Genomic DNA, 22,571 nt, shown 5'->3' with positions numbered 1-22,571 from the left:
TTCCCGCCTCAAAGGTCTGGACTGGAAGTGAATTTGCCCACTTCAGACTAAGCAGAAAACCTCTCACAGGTGTGCCCTCCATTTCTGGATTGTACGCCATCCTAGATATAGGCAAGCCGACAACCAAGAATAGCCACCACAATCCCGCTACCTAGTCCAAGCTGGCCTCAAACTGGAGTTCCCCCTGCCTCAGCCTCCCAACAAGCCGGGATCACAGGTGTGCCTCGTCACACCTCACCTGGAATTATTGTAATCCAACTACAACTCGTAGCTCCCAGCGCATCATCTGTATTCTTCCCTTCCGCAAACTCCTCCCAGAACAGGGAGGAAAAGTCATCAGGGAAATGACTTGGGTTCCTTCTTTTGTCAAAACGTCCAGCTGGCGTTCCCCGCCCTCCCAGTATTTAAACATCCCTCGAGCTCTAGCCCAACCGTCTAATGAAAATCATACATCCACACCTCAGCTTAACGAATTCACAAAACGCAGATAAATGGGCCCACTGGATCGATCCTGGCCTTCCGAGAAAAGAGCTTCTACAGCCTTCTAGATTGGGGGGGAGGGGCGCTCTTCTGCTTCTATCTTGGAAGGAAACAAATTTACAGAGCTCCCCCTAAAAAGGCCACAGGCTGTATCTTTCTCACCACCAAAGACGTCTCATTGATTAGAGACAGTCAATTTCTCATCTGCAGAGACTGGGAGTCCCTGCAGCTCCCTAACACAGGGCACCCAGAGGCCTCCCCAGCAACTCAGTTCAGGACGCCCAGAGGACACCCAGATCCTCAAAACTAGGCACCCAGCAGCCACCACAGCAACTCAACTCAGGGCACTCCCAAGGCCCCCACAGACCCTCAGTGAGGCACCTGGGAGCCCCCAGATCCTCAACACAGGCTTATGGAAACTTCTTCCAAGAACTTAATGCAAGGCACGCGGAAGCCCACACAGGTCTCTGCAAAGAGCACCCAGGAGTTTCTGTACTTCCCGGGCATGGAACATGCAGGCTCTGGAGGAATGTGGGCTGTGAGGTCACCTCTACATAACTGGTCACCAGTCAACCATTTGGGCCTCTGGCTAATTCCTGACCATTTTACTCTCCATAAAGGCTACTGTTTCTCACATAATGCTGTGGACAACAACAGTTTTTAAATCCCTGTCCTGGGAACTCCCTGGGAAGAAAGCTGCTCAGGCTGAAGACGCACTCTTTCTCAACTCTGCACAAAAAATTTAAAGGGTGCAAAGGTTATTTCACACCAGGGCTATGAGCCCATCCACTGACACACAGATAAAACCGGTTCGGCTACGTCCACGCGCCCTCACACTGCCGCCTCCCCACAGCACGACCTTCACCTGAGTCCAGCTCTAGTGGCCCCATCCAGACAGCTTGGCTGCTGCCATATGTCCTCCTAAAATGTATTTTTGGTTGTTTTTAGCTCTATAAAAAGGATGTCATGCGTGTGTGATATTTTGAGGCTGGTGTTTTGCACTTACCACGATGCTGTTGAGACTCGTTCACACCCTGTCCCACTGTGACTCACACTACAGCCCAAGCCCAGGGTGGACACTTCACGGTCCATTGGCCACAACCTGGGGGACACCTGGTACTTCTGGGTTCTTCCTGTCCTTAGCAGGGTTTCATGAACTCTTGAACCCTAGTATATCCCCCGAGGCAAGGCTAGCTCCAGCAGCTGCTGTTAATCAACCACGGCAAACTTTGTGCCTTAAAACAGCTGAGCTTGGTGTCTCACGCCTAGAGGCCACATGCACAGCAAGGCATCCCTGGGATTTCTCATGGCCCAGATCTGGTCACACTGCACATGAAAGCCTCCACTTCCATTCCCAGTAGGCAACACTGCCTCTCTGGCCCTCCATCGTCCCAGCTCCCTCTAACCCTCACCTCCACTCCCACTTCCACCCCCCTTGCCTACACTTGTAGTTGCAGGACCTTCCCAAACAATGGGGAAACCCCACACTCCTAGGTAAGCAGCCAAAGTTCCACTGGTTCACCTGCCATACAGTGTAATACAGTCACAGGCTCCAGGGGGCATCTGAGAGCCATTGTTATGCTAGCTGGCAAGTGTTCTACCACCCTGTGGTCCCAGACCCTCTAGTTCCTGCCCCAAAGGACTTCACATAGCCAGGGGAAGGGGTGGTTGTGATCCCTGGATCTCTCATGCCACTGAGTTTCTTACACAAGGTGGATGTGAGAAGACTCAGGAGCCATTCAATATGACAATTCTGGCTTTGTGCCTGTGACATTCTAATGACACCACATCTTCTAACAAAAAAGAATGTTTCTAAGTCAGCTCACGGCCCCAAAACAGGGGCCTTGGTTTCTGGGTGCAACGAGACTCTTATCATGTGATGGTCACCGCACACCACGGGGTTTGAGTCAGTGTCCTCATGCTGACACCCACCAAGGCACCAGGGGGTGCACACTGTTCTCTGCTCTTCAGACCACCCAGCACCCCCCATGGTGGTAGTATAGTGCCAACACCAGTGCCAAGGATATGGCCAGCCACCACGATCGCTAGCTTTCCCGTGAACATTACAACTTCACTCAGCCGTGAAAAGCTATCTTCCTTCCAAGAAGTGGATGAAATTATGTGACCTCCCAGTGTGAGACACCATCTGTGCAGAGCTGGGAAGAATCCAGCACTTCCCAGTCACCCTGAAATTTCCCCTCTTCACTCAGATATGAGCACGCCAGCTCATACCTGGTGCCCCAATTATTACATACATGGTACAAACCATAAACACTTAGGCGTAAGGAACTGTAACTCAAGTTCAAGGCTTCCTCTCTTCTAGACTTTAAAAGAAGAGGAAGAAAGAAACTCAGCTACAATAACTAACATTTTCTGGAAACTCCTTAACCATGTACTTACTTCCCAAGATGGCTTTACTTACAAGAGACAAATGGCAGGAACCCAATTGTGCAGGCCACTTGAGGGTAAACTCTTCTGTTGACAAAGGGGGAGGGACCTGCTATACACATGGGAACTTCTGGGTTCCCATGTGCCTAAAACGACAAGTTACTCATTCTATACCAAGGAACCATCTCAGCAACTATTCTGTGAACTCCTCTCACTTGAGGATATCACCATGGGTGGGTGAAGACTCCTTGCCAATTACTCCAGCGAGCTCCAAGGTGGGTTGCTGCAGGGCTTCAATTGGAATCAGTCTCCCTAGGCCAGGGTCATCTTTGGATGAGTCATGCTTGGTACTGGCCCTCCAACATCCCACAGGGCCTCGCCACGGCTGCTTCTGTGCAGGCGGTTGTGCCCCAGCCTCTGCTGGAGGGCTGACAGTGAGAGCGTAATCACGAAAGCCAGCAACAAGAAAAAAAACCCCAGCAAATGAAGTTCTCAAACCAGAGCTGTTCATCAGAAAGACAGTCACTTTGTCAGTATTTTATAAGGGGATTTATGGGCCTGTTGGAACGTAGCCACAGGAAGACAACAAGCAAGCAACACGGAGAGGGAGGAAGTGAACAGATCGTATCATCCAGCCAGCACCAGCCTTGCTGAAGATGGACACGGATGGAAAAACACTAGAAGAGATGTTTAAAAAAAATTAGGACCTGCCAAGTGTGGTGGCATATTCCTTTAACCCATGACAGAAGTCTGCACCTGGCAGTGCTGAGAGAGGTGCCCCACGTGCTGCAGGAGCACTGGCCTGGCTTGGTTTGGGGACCACAAGGGGAAGACTTTGTGGCACTCAGAGTTAGGGATTCCCAGCCTTACCATCCCACTACTGGGAAGCCACCCACAGAGTTTCCCTGGTACCAGCAAGCATATTCAAGAATGCTGGAGTCAAGAGGGAGGAGTGTGCTCTACGGGGCCCCACCTGATTCCAGGCTGCTCAGCTCAAGAGCCCTGGCTGTGCAGACTCAAAGAACAGTTTTAGAGCAAAGCTTTCTGGTCCCAGGGCCAGTGCCTAGCTGCTGGAACAGAAGGTGGCCTTTGGGTCTTTTGAGGGTCTCTGTGTTTGCTTCAAGGCACAAGGAATCTGACTGTCACCTTGTAGCTGAGGAGACTGAGACCTGGGGGAGCCTAGAACAGTTCCTGGGCCCCTGCACTGAAGCTGCTGGCTTGTCTAATCTCATCTTTAGCCCTTCAGCCAGAGGCCCTCTAACAGAGCTGGGAAACAGAGCTGCTTATAAAGGCTAACTGTCAGAATTCCATCAGCCTTGACAAGTGTAGCTGCTCCTGATGCCTCCTCACAATGCTGAGACAAAAGTCTAAAGTCATCAAGACCACAAAAAAAAAAAAAAAAAAAAAAAAAAAAAGAGCACACACCCAGTGGAACAAAGAGTACTCCGGTCCTATCAGGAGTCAGGTCTGAGTACAGAGTAGCCACCAAGATCTAGATGTGGCCATCTCTCTCCAAACACGCAAAGACTCAAACTCAAAGATTCCTGATTTACAGTGTTGAGCAGACCATCTGATAAGCTTCTGCCAGGTATCAGGTCAGCCTGGTCTTTCCAGAAGCCTCAAGCTGACGCAAGAGGCATTGAGGTGAATATCAGTGCTAAGTATTCCAACAGCGTCAAGGGCAGGTGACCCTAAAATAGCAGCTGTACAGAGCTACCTAAACCAAAGACCTTGTTCCCGGGAGCTTCTAGTGTTTCTAGTGCTGTAGCCAACACCCCAACCATCTCTAGTTAGGGAAGGGCTCCTGTGTGACGACACCATCTGAACCTGTCCGGCAGACTTAGACAACCTTGGCCACTTGGATCAGCTGGAGGCTATCCTGAAGAGCCGTCCCAGCTTCTGGGAATCACCGGCTCAGCTGAGGCCTTCCTTAAGCCTGCACTGCAGCCCAGCTTTCCCTATACCCAATCTTGCCTCCTTCCCTTCCTTCCACAAGGCTTCAGCAAATGTCCTGCGGACCAAGCTCCCTCTCAGAGCCAGCTTCTCCAGAAGGCCAGTGACCACACACACACACACACACACACACACACACACACACACACACATACAGGTGTGTGTGCACACATTCTGTACCAGGCTTATAGGCTCTGTAGCAAGCAGGCAGCTTGCCAACACTAACACAGACTTCAGTCCCTAGCATTGGGAAATGACAGGCAAACCTCTTTCCACCACTCCGTAGAGCCCAGGGAGCATCTGCAGCTCACAGTGGGATTTTTAAGCACCATCCAGGAGTCTGGCCAGGTGGGCTAGCTTTGCTCACACACAACATCAGCCAATCCAAGAGTGGTTACTCCACAGCACTGCTGCTCTTGCCGATTCACTGTGCTGCTGTGCACCCTGTCGCCCCCAGGGCTTCATTGGATGGCATCGTCCTGCTCCCGTTTCCCTCTCCTCTGCAGAAGTTACCTACTCTGCACCTGTTATCCCTGCATTTGCCCTGCATTGATTTGCACAACAAAATCATGGTCTGGAGTCAGGCATCTTAGGCAACCCACATCAGCTACACCCCATGCAAGCCTTCACCGCGTTCTTGAGAGGCACAGATTCCCATCATTCCACACAGCAACTGCTACTTGGTTGTGCCCACGTGCACCCAGGCATCTCTGCCCACCAGCACTCTTACCTCCCACGCCTTCCTTCTGACTTTGATTTCTTTCAGAGACTATTTTCCAGCACTTCTTCAGCAAGGATTTGGGGGTGGTTCCTTTTTTGTCTCCATATAAAACTGTCTTCCATTCCACTCTTCTTTGAAAACTACAGCTTAGCTGAGACCAGGATTCTGCTCCTCCAGCCCAGAAGATCTCGTCCACAGACCTCTGGGCCTCATTCTTTACCCAACCCAGCGGTTAACCCTGGAGGTGATGACCTTTTACTAGCCGGGCCTTTTTCCCTCTGGCCCCTTATATTTCTTTGTTCTGCAGTGTGAGGGAATGGGTTGTGTCTCCAAATACCCATGACAACTGAAGGCTTGGTTTACAGGATGGTGCTATTGGGAGACAAAGGGATCTTAAGAGGCGGGGCTCAGTGAGAGATGTCCTTAGGTCATTGGGACCACTGACAGGACTGTAGCCTCTCTAACTTCACGTTTGGCAGTGAAAGCTCCTACACACACGTGTGCGCGCACACATACACACACACGCACCATAAAGTGCTTGTCTTCCAAACAAATGGGGTCACCCAATGTTGGACTTTGTTCTACTTTGTTTTCTGGTACTGTGATAAAACACTATGACCAAAGCAACTTGGGGGAAATAAAACTTCCTTCACCTTACAGTTTATAGTCCATCACCCAGATAACCTAAGGCGGGAAGTCAAGGTAATAGCTGAAACAGAAGCCATGCAGAAATGCCACTCACTGACTCGCTCAGCTTGGATTCTTAGACAACTCAGGCTTATATGCCTAGGAGTGACACCACCAACAATGGGCAGGGCCCTCTCACAACAAGAAAATACCTCACAAGTTTGCCTACAAGCCAATCTGATGGGGACCTTTTCTCATTTGAGGTTCCTTCTTCCTAGATCACTACAACCAGTCCAGACTTAAACCTCCAAAACTGTAAACCACCTAAGCTTTGTCTCTTGGCTGCTTCTTATCCACAGCTCCGCTGATGGACGTCTTTGGTACCACTCACCCATCTGGGATTTGGGCGTACTGCACTCCATCACTCAGCTCAGGAAACTCCAGGAGCTAAAACGCCTCCTCCTGCACTCCATTCTCTTTTCTGAAATCCCATTTGATACCCTTTGAAAGGGCTCCCCAACCCTAACCTCCCGTCCTTCGGCCTGAGCCAACACTCCAAGTGCTTCCTAGGATGTCTCTGTGTGCACACAGAATGTGCCCTCCTAGAGAAGTGACTGACAGTCTCCAACCAATGAGAACTGTTACTCTCAGCGTCCTCACAGTGATGCTGTGCTATGAGATTTCCATGCTAAGTCTGGGAGGTACAATGCCCTCTTTGCTCTGCGACCCAACATTTCCCTTCAGAACATCTCCACTTAGGACTTAGGGTTCTGTAGGAGAGCCTACCCCAGCATGTACACACAGACCCTGGGTTCCATATCCAGTACTGGTGTGGGGGGAATCTCAACTGAGCTTCCAGAAGGATGAGAAACCATAGAACGCTGCTCAGAAGCCACCTAACCAGCCCCCAGGGAATTGTGAGGTCTAGCTGAACTATCCTGCCCAGGCTAAACGTCATCCCTGGACATCTTGCCCAGCCACAGCTTCAATCCCTGGAAGATACTGCCAGCCACAGCTTCCATAGGAACCCTCCCCACCTCATCCAGACCCATGTCACCAGCCTTGGTTCTTACTCCTAGATCTAGAGGATTAACCTCTCTTGTCAGGTCAGAACTTAGAACCTGTCCCTGTGCCTTTTTCTAATATTTCCAGACAACTGTGGTAGGGCAGGGCTGTCTAGCTACAATATCTACCCGAGGGTCAGGAGCCAAGTCTGTGCTTTCCTTTTACCCTCCTCTCAGAGGTATTGTCTGGCCTCTCAAACATGCCAGTCCAAATTCCAACTCCTGTCCTGCCCACCCCTAGTTTTCCCCTTCCCCATCCAGGCCCTGCCCACTCCTGTTCAGACTCCTGGTCCATCGTCTCTCTTCATCAAGAAAGAGCACCCATTGTCCTTGCGCCAAAGTCACCCTCCTCGACTGCCAGTCACGCTTCTTTCACCAGCGAGCCTAGAGTGATCCCCAAAGGCAGAGCTGACTCCTTTGTGGTCCCCACCTCATACCTAATGCTCCAGACACACACACCAATACGGCCAGATCCACCTACATCTCAGGTGCCCCTTGCAATGAAGCTCTTGAGCCCCTTGTCATCATTCTTCTGAGTGCTGTCTGTCCTTTCTCTGCCCCAGCTGAAGGGTCACCTCTCTGAGGCTTGCCCCCCTACCTCAGGGTCAGACCAACGTGACCCAACAACATCAAGATTTCCTATGGGCTAGCACCTTCTGTTCCCATCCTACTCCTGAAAGACTGCAATGGAACTAAGCTACACTCAGCTGAGCTGTGTGTGTGTGTGTGTGTGTGTGTGGCTGTAGAGATTTGATGGAATTAACAGTAAAAATCAATCCAAGCCACACCATCCCTTCACTTACATCTTTTAGAAGCCGCAGGTGAAGGCCAAGCAGAAAGAGAAGCTAAGAAGGATGCAAAGATCCTCCTCAGAGTTTCCCCCAGAGGTGACCCCACCAGCAGGGATGGCAGGGAGCATTTCCAGACGAGTGGACACCAGCTATGAAACCAGAACAGCAAGTACCTCAAGGACCAAAGCTAAACATCTTTTCCTCGGTTGTCTATGAATCTCAAATAGTGTTATAGGGCCAGCAAAATTCTTGCCACCGACACCGACGACCTGAGTTCAAGACCCACACTCCTCTGTTGACAGATATTGGGCTATGCCCACCTTCAGGCTATTTACTATTCATGGCACTGCTAAGAACATGAATGTGCCCTTTAAAAGAGCCTAACTGACATTTACAGTTGATAATGTTCATAGATGGTTTTTCAGTCATAATATTCCTAAAAATAACTGGAACAGTCTCAGACACTGACGATTACTGCCTCCCATCTCCCTGAGAAGCAAATGCATCAGCCTGTCTTGTTGGCATGGGGAGTGGGGCCCAGTTGGAGAAACTCACCATAGCAGAGGCAGAGTGCTAGCCGCGTGGAGCTGGGAGGACCTCCACGCTGCCACCTCCTGCCTCCACCGAGGATGAAAACAATGAGAAATTGAAGAGCTTCAAATACAGTAAGGGAAAAAACCATCCATTCATCTTACCCAACTACTCTACATAAATTACCATAATAGAAAATGTTCTATTCTACTTCTCCTTAATCTATTCAGATCACTTGAAAAAAATCTATTCATTTTTGTCTTTCCCCTTCAAACACTTGGATTGCCCATCAATATCTAAGTTTCTTTGCAACCCAACTGTGGAAAGTACAAAAGTAATTGTCTAGCCAAATGGGACCCATTTAAAAGCTGACAGCAGCCACACTTCCTTCCTGCAGAAAGGGGACTTTGCTGACATGCAAAGGACAGCAACGGTTTCTGTCCCAGCACTGATGTCGGACAGGCCTCGGCTCTGCCTCTTCATGCTGTGAGCCTGCAGCAAGCTCACCTGTCCTTTCCACGACATCACTTGTAAAAGTGAAGTCCCCTGGGATAGTCTAAATGTTAAAGAGAACAACCCAAACTTCTGGGTTTGACTGAGAGAAGTCTGTCTCCCCACCTACCTAACATGGCCAACCATGAACTGTGGAATGCAGAGGGCAAGTCGAAAGCTTCCCTATACCAGACTCCTTCCCTCGCGAGACCTGCCACCCTGCAGTGCTTGGGGTCCTACCCTGGATCCTGAGCCTCCAGTCACCAAGCAGGGGACATAAGCCATGGGAGGATAGCTTGAGAGAGTTGAGGCCAGGCTTGAAAAGATGAGCTGTTGCTGCCATAGTGGCTGCCATTCAGCCCTAGCCATCCCAGCCACAGGAAGGTGGTGCCTGGATAGGCAAGTACTTGACAGCCAGCATCGCCATCCTTGGGAAAGAGGTGTAGTCTCGTGCTATATACTCTCTCTCCATGGCTGGGTCCTTCGGGATCCCTGAGGTAATCTGCACCAGGGTCTGCTCTTGCACCAAAAAGGGCAGAGACAGTGTGCACTTGTGGGCTCTTTCACCCTCAGGGGGCCTAACAGAAGCAGTTGAAGGCTCTGATTGCCTCTGGGGCTCCTGCAGTGAGACACACCCTCTGACCCTATCTATGAGTTAGCTGTGGCTGAGCTACCACCATGGGTCTTTGCTCCCAGCAACTCTACATGGCAAGTCCCATCACCTCCACCAGACATCTAGGGAAACTAAGGCACAGAGCTAAGAGGCTTAGGGCAAGGGTCCACTACCAGGACCAGGCAGCCTTTGCTGCCTTGTCTCTGGATCCAGTGCTATATAGTCACAGAAGCATGGTCAGAGCAAAGACTCAGGACAATTTAAAATGAGAGGAACTCCTAAAACTCACTGAAATGTAGGCATCTGTTTCTCTCTGAGTTGGGATCAGCTCACTGTCATGCGCCTCTGCGGGACACAGAACACACCTGCACCATGTTGCTGTCGATTCTGACAAGTCAGAAGTGTGCCGCACTGATGGGCTCGTAAGCGTACATTTCCGCACTACTAAGAGAAGTTAGTTGCTATCTTAGGAGTTCTCGGGGCACCAAAGCGGGCACTAAAATCGCCTTAAACACCATCTCTCCTCTTAAGGGTGAATGAAAGTGAGCACTGCCCCATTTAGTGTGGGGCAGAGTGCACACCCACATGACCTTCCTGGATGCCAACTCCAAATAACAATTAAGTGAAGCTTAGGACTGCCAGCTCTGACTCGCCCATTTAACAGAAACCACATCACACATTTCCAGTAAGCCTGCTCGTCTGATTGGGAACGGAGCCTGAGCAATGACAGAGTCCCACCGAAACAACACTGGCTCTGCCCACAGCACTGCCTCCCCCTCCCCCTGCAAAGTCACAGGAGCTGTGAGGCCCCACACTCCCCACTACAGAAACCACAGGAAAGCCTGTGACCAGCTTCCTGCGAGAGATCTGCTTGGAGGAGACCAAAGAAGCCACTTCAAGCTCCCAAGCCCTGGCTAGCCACAGTCTGAGTGCTGAGTCCAATAGGATGGTCTGTGCAGAGTGGGCCAGCATTTGGGTGAGACCTTGAAAGGGCCCTAACTGTGGATCTAAGCCCAGGCTAATTGATGCTATGGGTTATGGTAAAGTGTTCGCTGTACAACTATGAAGTCCTGAGTTTGGTTCCCCAGCACCTACGTAAGTCAGGTACAGCACTGAACACCTATAACCACAGTGCCAGGAGGATCCCCAGGGCTCCCTGGACAGAAAAATGTGGTCAGGACAGTGAACTCCAGGTTCAACGAGGAACCCAGTCTCAAAGAATAAGGCAGAAAGCAATCAAAAAAGATGCTCAAGGTCAACCTCTGGCCTAAACACACACACACACACACACACACACACACACACACACATTAATTAACCAAATTAAAGAAAAGGGCTGGCAAAATGGCTCAGCCAGTAAAGGTGCTTGTCACTAAGACTGAAGACCTGAATGCTATCCCTGTATGCCACATGGAGCAAGGAGAGAACCAAGTCCTAAAAATTGTTCTTTGACCTCCACATGAGCACCATGGCGTGCACAGACCCCTGCACACTAAATAAATAAATGCAATTTAAAAAGCAAAAACAATTTGTTGAAAGAAAGCATGCCCAGCAAGTCTCACTGGCTTCCCTTGGTAAAGGTCATCTCATCTGTAATATGAACCCTGGATGTTTGCAAACAGTATCTCAACGTCACTCAGTGAAGGACTGCACAGAAACTCCACAACAAAAGAACAGGCGTGCAGCTCAGCAGCCCCTCCCCTGGTAGAGGGTTAGAGATAAAACAAGAAGGCTTTTTGTAGGGCACATGGCTGAGTATGGAAACTAGACACCACATCCACCATCCTCATACCCTTGACAAGCACCACCTGCCTGCCAATCAGTTTCTCCTCAAAGACAGAAACTATAAATGCATCCTTCATGCACATCAATAAGCTTGCCCATAACAGCCCAGACATCCCAGCTTAGCCAGGGTTTCAGTCTAGGATCCCTACCTTTCGCCAACCTCCTCCCTCCTGGTAGCCAGCAATATCCACCCAGGTCAGTCAGAGAAAGTTATAGCCAAGCAAAGAACAAGATGAGACCTTTGTTTCAAAGGAGGGCACCAAGTGCCTCACCTTTCTGAAGCATATGTTCTGAGAAAGCCTCTGCCTGCACAGAGTGCGCTAAGGAAAAGCAGAGCAGGGCAGCACAGCCTCTGAGCCCTTACTGCCCGCCTTTTCCTTGCAGCCTCCAGAATCAGAACACCGTGGGCCTGATAGGTCTCCATCAAGAGGGAAAAGGAGCTATTCAAAGGCTTATTCTAAGAAAATCAATAGAAATAAAATGCCTTGAAAATGTCATTTTAACATCATCTATTGTACTATTCACTGGGTATGTGTTTCATCCAACTTAAGTAGTTTTTAGTGCATCAGAAACCAAAACTTGTATCATGGAAAAAAAATTCTCTAAGCATTTCCCATTGCTTTTTTGAACTGTAGGAATAACAGTATTTTTCATATTATTTCCACCACATGTAATGAACAAGGTCTGTGTGTGTTCAGTTTTAAACCAAAGCAGGCGTTACCTTTAAATGTGGTTTAAATAGTAGGTCTAAATAGGAAAGTGAAAAGGGAATTATGTCAGCAACAATCTCCTCCAGACTACTAGCACTTAACTCTTCCAGACCCAGAGTCTTCTGAGGGCCAACTCTGTGCTCGCTTGTGCCAAAATATGTTCAATTAAGCAAGAAGGAGACATAAAATTCAGTTCATAATTGGAGACAAAAATCTGAGCTATGGTTTGAAAAATAAAAACTACAAGGATGACATAACACAATCCAATGCTTCAAACAATCAAGACATTGAAGTTCAATGACAGATCTGGAACAAGAGATGGCTCACGATTAGACTGACTACAGGTCACCCGCTCCAGAGATGGCCACGGCCAGAGCAGAGATCAGAGACAGAGATGTGGCTCAAGTCCAGAGGTCAAGGACAGCATCCAACAGCTCTGAGGGCTGACAATGAGGAGGACTGCAGTGGGAGAAATCTGGCCTACCTCTCCCTTCTAAAAAGGACCCTGCTTTGGACTGAATCACCCAAGGTTACCAACTCCACTCTCTACTCGTGGGCTGCATTTAGAAAGTAGTTGCCTGTGAAAACAGGGAACTTTGTGGGTGCGATCCTTAACTTTGGTGCTCAACCTCAAGGGAAGGCCACTGTGAATTCAGCTACGGATGATAATCAATGGGTTTGCAGGCACTGCTCTTTCCCTTCCAAACACTGAGGTGGTGGGCCACAGAACACACTTTTCCTACTGTGGCACCACTGGAAATGGCACCTGGACACTCCCAGCGCCCCCGCAAGCATTCCCAGAGACAAAAACGTAGCCTAGCATGAAAACAGCCCCCTGTCATGTTATTAAAAAAGCAAATCCCTCCCCCCTGCAAGTTCATCACTGAACTTGTTTTGTTGTTGTTTGGTTTTAATTTCTTGTGCTAAAAAGTCACTCGAATGAAAGAAAAACACTCCTTGTACAGATAATTCCGTGCAGGAGCCGCTGCAGCCCCTGGCAGACTCACAAAGCGACAGCAGGGAGGACTGAGCACATGGAAGGGATTGCAGTAAAGAGAGGGCTAGACGTCTAGGGCGTGGCTAAGGGCAAGCAGGCTCAAACCACACCCATCGCCAGGGTCGAAAGAGCCTGATAAAATTGCCCCACAACGAAGAAGACAGGAGCACGAACCGCTGCTGCACCTGAAGAATCCAGAATACCCTCTGGCCAGGCCAGGGCTGATCAAGGGCAGCCTCACGTTCTATAAGCCGTCACCCCAACACTCTCCAACCCAAGGAAAAACTTCCCGACCTCAGCGGCCAAAAAGCATGATCATTTGAGGTCTTCCAAGCCTCGAGTGCCAGTCTTCCAAACAGAATGTCTCTCCAGAACGCGCGCGCCAGCTGACATGATTTTAAGGAAACCCCACTCCCGAGAGATCATTTACGGAGTCTGGGACAGGAACTCTAAACCAAAAAAAAAAAAAAAAAAAAAAAGTGGCTAGTCACGGCGGGAGAAAGGGTCAGTTCTTTGGGTGGACCAATGAGAAGGAGGCCTCTGACTTCGGAGACACCAGCAAGCAGCCGCTGCACTGCTCCCGCCCTTGGTCTTTGCAGTGACCCCACCCAGGTCGTAACCCCCTGAAGACCTCCAGCGTTGACGTCCTCTGGTTCTGCGCCCCCCACCCCGCACACACACGCAGTTTTGGATGCTGCGGGAGCGTCCTGGACCTTTGCTGGATACCAGCTTTGCACCGCCCGGCCTTGAGCAGAGCGCACCGGGTCTTGCTCCGACCGCGAGCCCCAGGCAAGCGACGGGGACGCAGTGCCCGCAGTGCGACTGGCGCAGCTGCCGAGGCGCGGGGCGCGCCGCCGGGACCCGACCCGGTGGAGCCAAGAGAGGCGCCGGCTGGCGAATCGCACCTCCGGCCCGCAGAGGCTGCAGGCTCCAAGAGCCGTACCCAGCGACTAAACGGAGAACTGGTCAGAGATCCAAAAGGTGCGGGCGGGTACCGTACCCGGATAGGGATGCGAAGTGAACCGAGGTCGAATCAGTCCAGTTTGGAAGGACCGAACCGCGGCGTGTGGGCCCTCTAAAGATACAGGAAGAAAGGGTATGACCAAAGCCTAGGGACTGAAGAAAGGGGAGTAAGGAGAAGGACCGTTCACAAGTACGACCGGAGGGTGGGAGGCCCACTATCCTAGGCCAGAATAATTGTGGTGCGGAAAGATGAAGGGGCATCTGCGGTGCCGCAAGAGGAAACCAAGAGAAGTAGGGACTCTGAGCATCCAAGCTGGGACCAATGAGTTCGAGCTGGGGCCGAGACGAGAAAGGAGCGGGTACATGATAATACACCCAAGCCGGAAAGAAACCCCGGTCTAGTACTGGGTTTAGCAAAGAATAGTCAGTGCGCGCCAGGTACACGATCTGTTAAAGTCGCAGAATCCAGGAAAGGGGCATCGCAGAAAGCAGAGAGGGGGACTCTCACAGAGCCAGGGAAACGAGGTCTGTCTCACCAAGGAGGGACCTGCAGGATAAGAGAAGTGGACGAAGAAAAGCATGACGCGGAGGACGTGGTCCGCAACTAGAGCCACACTCACCTTGGGTTTGTACAGCCACTTTCGGAACCTGTTCATCATCGCCGCGCCGGCCCGGGCCGCGCTCCGGACTGCCCTCGCCCTCCGCAGCGCTGAGCCCGGGCCCGGCTGCGGCACGGGGAGGACACGCAGGCAGGGCAGGGACCGGCTAGAGCAAGCGGATCCTGAGCGCCTAGCCGAGCGCCGAGCAGCTGGCTGCAGGTGCGCGGGGCAGGTGCGCGGCCGGAAGGATGCTCAGCTAGCGGCGCGCGACCGACCCAAACCCGCGGGCGGGCGGGCGCGCGGAAAGGCGCGGGCTGGGCGCGCGGCGCCTCGCGGATTGCTGACACCCCGCACCTCCGCCGGTCACGGCTGCACATGCGCCGAAGGCGCCACAAGCCCCCGGCCCGCCGCGAGTGGCGGGTGGGGCGCGCCGGGTGAGGCCGCCAATCCGCGCCCAGCGCCACGCCGCACCCCGCCCGGGACGCGCACCCAGGGAAGGCGGCTCCGAACTACAGGTCCCGGCGCCCACCGCGAGCAGAGCCTGCCTCGCGTTGCTAGGTGACGGCGCCTAAACGACGCCCAGGCTAGCTGTGGGTGCGGGCGCTGGCCGGTGAGGGCTCTGGCCCGCGGCGCCTGGAGAGAAGACACGGGGACAGGTGGAGGCCTGTGGAAGCCAGGCGGCCCGCAGGTAGGCGGGCAAGTGAGGGTGAGGGGCCTTCATAGAAAGCCAGGCGCAACCCATCCTCATGTCTTCTCACTAACTCCAGTTCTCAAATCTTTGCTTACTATTTTCTGGTCTTAGCACACTACCTTTGCGGTCTTCTTCTCACCTCCCTGATTAAAGGTAGGGTGTTTCCAACACCTCTTTTTTAATCGCCACAACAAATGGTACCTTTTTTTAAAAGATAATTTTTCCATGATGCACTACCTCCCTAGCAGTGCCATAATTGGGATCTATAAACACACAAACACAAACGTAGTCAAAAATCTGAGAATTTATCACGTGCCAAGAATTCAGCTGAGAACGTGTGATCCCACCTAAAGTTCCCATGCACAAACGAAGAGCGTTTGCCATAGGCAGTAGATCCCAAGAGCCCCCGGGTGCATCCAACAATTTTTTCTTTCCCCTCACCCACAACCAGAGCCCTCTCCCGTTGGTCTGAAATGAGACAATGACAGGGACTTATCCCCGACCAAGCACGGAGTTCCTGTTCCTCCCCGGACTCTCTGACCTCTATTTCATTAAATTCAAAGGAGTTCAGCCCTCTAGCCCAGGGAGAGATGTTCCCCTTGTGTTTCAGATTGATTTTCCCGTTCCCCTCTGCCCTAAAAAGCAAACCCTTCTGGAGGTATCTCCTAGCTCCAATTCCTTTCCACCTGCTCTTTCTTGAACTCACTCCCAGCCACTCCTCTGGTGCACTTGACCAAAGTCGTCCTTGATCTCGGAGCTACTAAATCCAATAATGGGTCTCAGCTCTCATTTCTCTCTTACTATTAGCAATAGGTGGCCCAACTGACTGCCTCTTGAATGGTACAGTGTATGCACCCTCTTTCTGCTGCAGCAGCTCCTGCATCTTCCCTCAGCCCTCAGCTCTGGACCTGCCCAGCCTTCTGGTCCACCACTTATTTATTCCTTTAAGCTGCTCTTCTGCCCATTCCTGGGTGATTCGGATCAACCACACTGTTTTGTAAACAGCTTTTTTCCCTCCATCCTAAATGTTGGGATTCACTAGTTGTACAACTAACAGACCACCTTAAAGTCAACATGTCCACAATTGTATGCTCTCTCATCATAAAAACTGCTTCTGGGGCTGCAGAGATAGCTCAATTAATAAAGAGTTTGCTTTATTACCTTATTAGTAAGTCTACCAGAACCCACACACACACACAAAAGCTAGGCATGGGGCAATATGGCTCTGTGGTTAAAAGCACCAGGTGCTCTTACCAAGGTTCCAGGTTCAGTTCCCAGGACCTACCTGACTACTCACAACTGTCTGTAACTCCAGTTCCAAGGAATCAAACCCCTCTTCTGACCTTCATGGACATGGCATGCTTGTGGTGCACATATATGCATGCAGGCAAACACACATATACATAAGATAAATAAATCTTTTTAAAAAATGACCAGGCATGGTAACAAACATTTGTCATTCCAGCACAGCAGAGAAGGTGGATCCCTGGGGCTCTTTAGTCAGACAATCCGATCTAGGTGGTAAGTTCCAAGCCAGCGGGAGACTCTGTCTCAAATACGAGGTGGTCAGTGCCTGAAGAATGACACTGAAGGTTGTCCTCTGGCCTCCACGTACAAATGCACACACTTGTGTATGCACCTATTTATATACACACATAAAAATAAATACAATTTTAAAAGAAAAAAAAGATGCTTCTCCTAAAACCACAATCTTCTTCAAGTGAAAACTTAGAGTAGACACATGAATTCATGCTTGGCAATAAGTGGATTAGTAAGTTATCTGAGGTCTGTGCATCATTAGCCAACTCCAAAGCATGGGGTGGTTGCTGTCTAGTTTCTGTGCTTCGTAGTTGGAAGCTGTGATCAGGATAAAGACTAACCCCCAGGGAGGTAGGTATATCAGGATAAGGCTTACCTGCAGGCAACAGCAGATTCCAGCATCATAGATTATTGATGTGTCCATATGAGAGGTATGTGAAGAGGTAATCCTGGAGGAACAGCCGGAACCAGGTTTTCTGGGTACCATCCTTCACCTCTTTCCTCAGGATTCAGGATGGCTGCACTGGTTTTTGTCATCACCTCCTGAGCCCACGAACCTGCTGGAAAAAATAAGAAAGGAATGGCCCTCCACTTGTGTCCAACACTCCTAAAGTTTACTCTCTAGGACTTCTCAGCCATCTTCCAGGGAGTCTGGAAAATCACTCTCCAGTTGGGCAGCAGTGGGTCTGAGGAAGTGTCGGGAGGAAAGAGAAAGCCACAGAGAATGGCTTGGTAGCCACACTTAACAGAGTGGCTTTAGTCATGGGACAGTAGCGTATTTTCAGTAACATGAATTTGGGATCTCATGGCTGAGGCTGTTGAACTCATTTCTATCTGATAGAAATGAACCCTCCTCACTTGCTTTAGTTCACTTTGCTTCAGTCTGCCTTCCAGGTCACCTCAGGTGCAGAACTGAGTGTTAAAGGGCATATATATATATATATATATATATATATATATATATATATATCCTCTTAGAAACCAAATCTCAGTTCTCACCTATAAGCTAAAGGCTGAGGCTCTCAGCATGCAACTCAGCAGCCACCTAACCACCTAGTGCAGGAGAGACGCTGGGTTGTAAACAAGCAGACTTTTAAAATGACACTGGCTCCAGGTGTGGCTCTGTGGGCAGGTTAGCCCAGCACTGTGGAAGCAGAGAGAGGAGGGTGGAGAGCGTGAGGCCAGCCTCTGCCACACATCAAGACCACCTTCCCCAACACAAAGATAAACAAGAAGAAACAAAACTAAAATTGAGTCAGAAGTCAGTAAAGCTGAGGTGCTCAGAGCTGACTGAGGCAGTGCCCGTTTCCTACCCATAGCCGTGATTGTTTTGCCTTCGTTTTAGGTGATTTCAGAGGGGATTCAGGATCCACGAATCCTTTCTCCCATGCCCACCTGAGCTCACAGTGCACCTGCTTTTTGTCACATGTAGATGTACAGGTCCCTGCAAGGCACCCCTGCCCCAGAGAACCCAGGCTGGATAATTAGAGACAGGCTAGGCTCTCAAGAGCTCCATCCCACCTCCAGTTTGGTTCTTTCCCTCATTCCTTGTGTGTCCTTCTATCAAGGTCCACTCTGGGCTTGGGAGTGTTTGGACTGATTCCTTTGGTCCTCCTTGACTCAGGTCAGTCAAGGGCATTTGACCCACGCTTTCTGCAGAGATACAGGCTCCACAGTAGGGGAGCAGGAAGCAGCCCTTTCTCCCTGGCACCACTGGGCAGTCCATCCACATAAGTTCAGCCCTCTAGATTGGAAACTTGCTGAAAAAAAAGGAAAATCAGAGTATCTAATAATGACTGGTGTTGACAGGATCTAGACCACCTAAGAGACCTCTGGACACACCAATCTGGGTGGGTAGGTAGATGGGTGCATAATCTTGATAACCTAACACATGTGGAAAGACTCACCCATCTTAACTGTGGGCAGGACAATGCCATGGGCAGGGGATGCTGGACTGAATAAAATGGAGAAGGTGAGCGGAACACTAGGAGGCATCCAGCCCTCTGTTTTCCTAGTTGTGAAAGCAACATGGCCTTTTGTCAAGCTGCTGCTGCGTTGACTCCCCTGCCATCGTGGACTACACCTTGAACACGTGAGAGAAAGAACACTCACTCTTTGACATTGTTTCCGGGCAATTTGGTTTGCATTTTGTTTTCCTCAGTGCTGAAGGTGGAATCCAAGGCATGGTGTGTTTTAGGCCATGCTATCCGACTGAGTCCCACCCCTGCCATTCAACACTGCATCTTTATAAACTCTTGGCTGAGTCCTGGAATGTGTGTGTGTGTGTGTGTGTGTGTGTGTGTGTGTGTGTGTGTGTGCTGTTCTACTTCACATCTTCTTCATCTTCACCAGGGGTTGAGGGAGGCTTCAAAGGCCAGGCCTCAGGCTCACCCAGAAAGAAAGTTCTCTAGGGTTAGGGAAGCAGATTCCCCAGTCCAAACTCCTTGACATGGGTTTTGTTCTTATTTCATTACAAAATTATTATCACTGTATCTAGCCCCCAATTAAATGAGACAATAAAACTGAAGTGTGTTGAACAAAGTCATCATGTGGGGATGGATGTGGTCAAAACACATTGTCTCCATGTGTGAAACTGAAAGAACAAAAACATAGTGTTTTTAAAAAGTCGATGAGGGCTTCCTGATCCCCTACTGTATCTCTCTGGGTGGAGCTCAGTGGCAGAAGCCTAGCATGATAGAGGCCCTTGGTTCAGTCAGCCCTTTCGGTTGGTTTTATCTTGGCCACCTACATCTTCCAGATTAGGGGCGGGGCTGTTTTAGGATACTTATGCCTTTTTATATTTTTGCCTTCATCATTCACAGATCACTCTCGGTCTAGACGAGGTTCGGGTGAGAGACAGGGCCCTGCTTACCGCGCTCACCCAGGCTTAATGATCATTTTAGTTGTTATCAGAGAAGGTTTACAGAAAGGAATCTCAGGCAAAGAAGGCAGGCTTCAGTGTGTCAGCATGTAGCTCAGATGTAAAGAGATCACTTAACTTATGGGAAGAAAAAGGAGCCATATGCAAAGACCCCAGTAAAGGAGAGGGGTCAGAGGCTGTGATTTTGAACTGTAAAGGGCTGGTGATATGCTGAGGCTCCTCTGGGTCCCACAGCAACTGAGAACCTGGGAACAGACACCTGAGACCTCACCTCTCCACTCTGCCCACAGCAGCGAAGGTCAAAGGCCTAGAGCCCACTGCATTCCGACCCCACCCAGCCCCCTCAGGAGCTCACATTTGGTGCATTGGGAGGGCTCAGGCTGGGAGAGCAAGTGAATGGATTTAAGGCTTCACCTAGACACATCCTCTATCTCAGACATGAGGCCAGAGAAGGATTCCATGAACACAGTAACTGACACTGGAGGAGTCCGCAGCCACACCCCACCACCAGCAGCATGACTTCTGTGGCATGGGCAGTGAGGGCCAACACTTGCTGTGAACCTAACACAAGTCTTTTGTCCACTAGTTGCACTTGACTGAGAAAGACTAGGTTTCGCTAGGGCACATACTAAAACCTGTAGAGACGGGTATCTTTTCAGAGCTAATGCTTTCTCCACTGCTACCTGACAGTGCCGCTGTTTGTCACCAAGACACTAATAACTAGGAGTTACACACACACACACACACACACACACACACACACACACACACGGAGAAAGGGCCTCCCCCACACCCACAGAGCTGCCTTTAGCCAAGATTCCTGGAGTGTCTGGAATTGTTTTCCACTTAGGAGAGATCCAGAGTGGAACAAAGGGCCCCCAAGAGCTGTTCCAGAGAAGGAGGGCAAAGGTCATGTGTGACCAGTGACATCACAGCTTACTGAACTAACCAGTCAAGAGGTAGATCCGGGACAGGAACAGAGCTCCAGGCCACTGCCTAGCAGATGTGGTCTCATGAAGGGGGCTCTAGTTCCAGGCCAGAGGCTCACCTAGCACAGAGCACCCCCAACAAAGCCAGAGGGAAAGCCTCAGGTCTCCAATTCCATGAAGTAATGGCTAGAAAAGTGCCTCCGGTCTCTTGTGTGACAATTGCGTAAATCTACCCGTGTAGGCAGAGCTAAGTGTCTGGCTTGTTCTGTCCCTCCCAAAGAGAGGAAGCCATATTCAGAGACAGGGTGAAATGGCCACTGGGCATGAAGCCCATCTATTGCTCATTTAGTGTGTAGTCAAGTCTCTCACCAGGAAGCTCACTAGAAGTAACTTGAGTGACCAAAGAGAGGGAGAAGACCAGAGGAGCCCTCAGGGCCTTCCAGACCTCCAACAGTAGATGCTCCTTATAAGGTAGAATGGCTTTAGCGGACAATGTCCAGGGAAGCAGGCTTCAGAGAGTGTAGGTCAGCCCCAAACCTCTCACCATACCCAACATCACACCTGCTGTGTCTTGGCAGGTGTGGATCTGTGCGCGATGGATTGAATAATCTGGCATTGTCCAAGACAGACGGCTACCGTCTCCTCCTGCCCCTCATCATCAAGGCCCCATTGACCCATGAGGGATCTACCATGAAATGGACCTGTGGGTTTCTAGGCATGAGAAAATGTTGTCCTGATGTCTGTCATCATGGCTGAGCAGGGATAGAGTCCTAGCTATGCCTCCCCTCAGTGCCCATGGAACCTCCTTATTGTGTCCCTAGAGCCTATTGGTGGTCCCAGGGCTTCAAAGCTGTTTGCAGACTCTGTGAGGCCATTCTCAGAGAGACCAGTGCTCCCTTTGTGTTGGCAGTCCTGTCAGGCCCCAGCTGTGGTAGACCTGGCTCAGAATGTAGTCAGGGTGGGTGGGGACTCTGGCTCTCGGTGAAAGTCATTCCAACCTTTCCCCTAACTCCTCAGTGAAGCTTCCCAGGCAATGCCACAGAGAGGTCCCCCCAAAGACAGCAGGGGAACTTTGCTTTTTTCCTCTGCTGCCACCCTAGAGTCATCTGCATCTCCTCTACAACCACACTCCCGTGGGCTCAACCTCAGCTTCCCAGACCCATGCCTGTTCCTGTCTGGATTTGTTCAGAGGTCAAACAGGGTCTTTGACAGGTGACTTTTTGGATCTTGGAGTGCTAAGGCATGAGGCTGCTTGGCAATCCTGATCTCTACTGGAAACTTTTGGGGTACCCTACTTAGCTTTTATGAATTCTCCTTCTGCAGAACCCTCATAGGCCTTGCCCTTCTGGAAAGTTACATCTTTCAATTCTGAGCATGTCCCTTCTTCCTTCCCCTTTTGTCTTTCTTAAATTCTCATTTATGGCATTTTGACCACTTAGAAAAGCTTCCTAATCTTCAAAAATCAGCCTCTGGACCTGGCATGACTAGCCAGAACTGGCCATCACACTGAGGACCTTGGTTTCATTTCCTGTTACTATGATGAAATACTAACAAAAGCAGCTGGGCGTGGCCGTGCAGCCCTTTAGTCCCAGCACTCGGAGGCAAAGGCAGGGGGATCTCTGTGAGTTTAAGACCCACCTGGTCTACTGAGTGAGTTTTAGACAGCCAGGATTATACAGAGAAACCCTGTCTTGAAAAAAAGAGAAAGAAAGGAAAGAAAAGAAAGGAAGGAAGGAAAGAAAAGAAAGAATTGAATTACTAACAAAAACAACTTCAGGGAGAAAAGGTTTGTTTTATCTTCCAGTCCAACATATAGC

General features: G+C 50.3%; 2 protein-coding genes across 4 annotated transcripts in view; one reads left to right on the top strand and one right to left on the bottom strand.

The window, feature by feature from the left end:
* Zfyve28 (zinc finger FYVE-type containing 28) overlaps positions 1 to 15,026 on the bottom strand; it is a 93,235-nt gene extending 78,209 nt beyond the window's left edge. The window contains exon 1 of one of the 3 annotated variants that reach the window (XM_085692032.2): positions 14,736 to 15,026. In XM_085692032.2, coding sequence (XP_085548158.1) covers positions 14,736 to 14,774 — 39 coding nt within the window. In that variant the 5' untranslated portion in view covers positions 14,775 to 15,026. The remainder of the gene's footprint in view (positions 1 to 14,735) is intronic. The other 2 variants (XM_085692030.2, XM_085692031.2) reach the window with 2 other exon arrangements.
* A 268-nt stretch (positions 15,027 to 15,294) lies between these two features.
* Cfap99 (cilia and flagella associated protein 99) overlaps positions 15,295 to 22,571 on the top strand; it is a 43,211-nt gene continuing 35,934 nt past the window's right edge. Inside the window, exon 1 of the mRNA XM_087909111.1 lies at positions 15,295 to 15,402. The gene's annotated coding sequence lies outside the window, so the exon portion shown is untranslated. The remainder of the gene's footprint in view (positions 15,403 to 22,571) is intronic.

The sequence above is a fragment of the Myodes glareolus genome, chromosome 8 (genome assembly GCF_982192425.1).
Source record: "Myodes glareolus chromosome 8, mMyoGla1.1, whole genome shotgun sequence".
NCBI lineage: Eukaryota > Metazoa > Chordata > Mammalia > Rodentia > Cricetidae > Myodes > Myodes glareolus.
The sequence above is the reverse complement of the archived record's forward strand: the minus strand, read 5'-3'. Positions and strand labels throughout refer to the sequence as shown.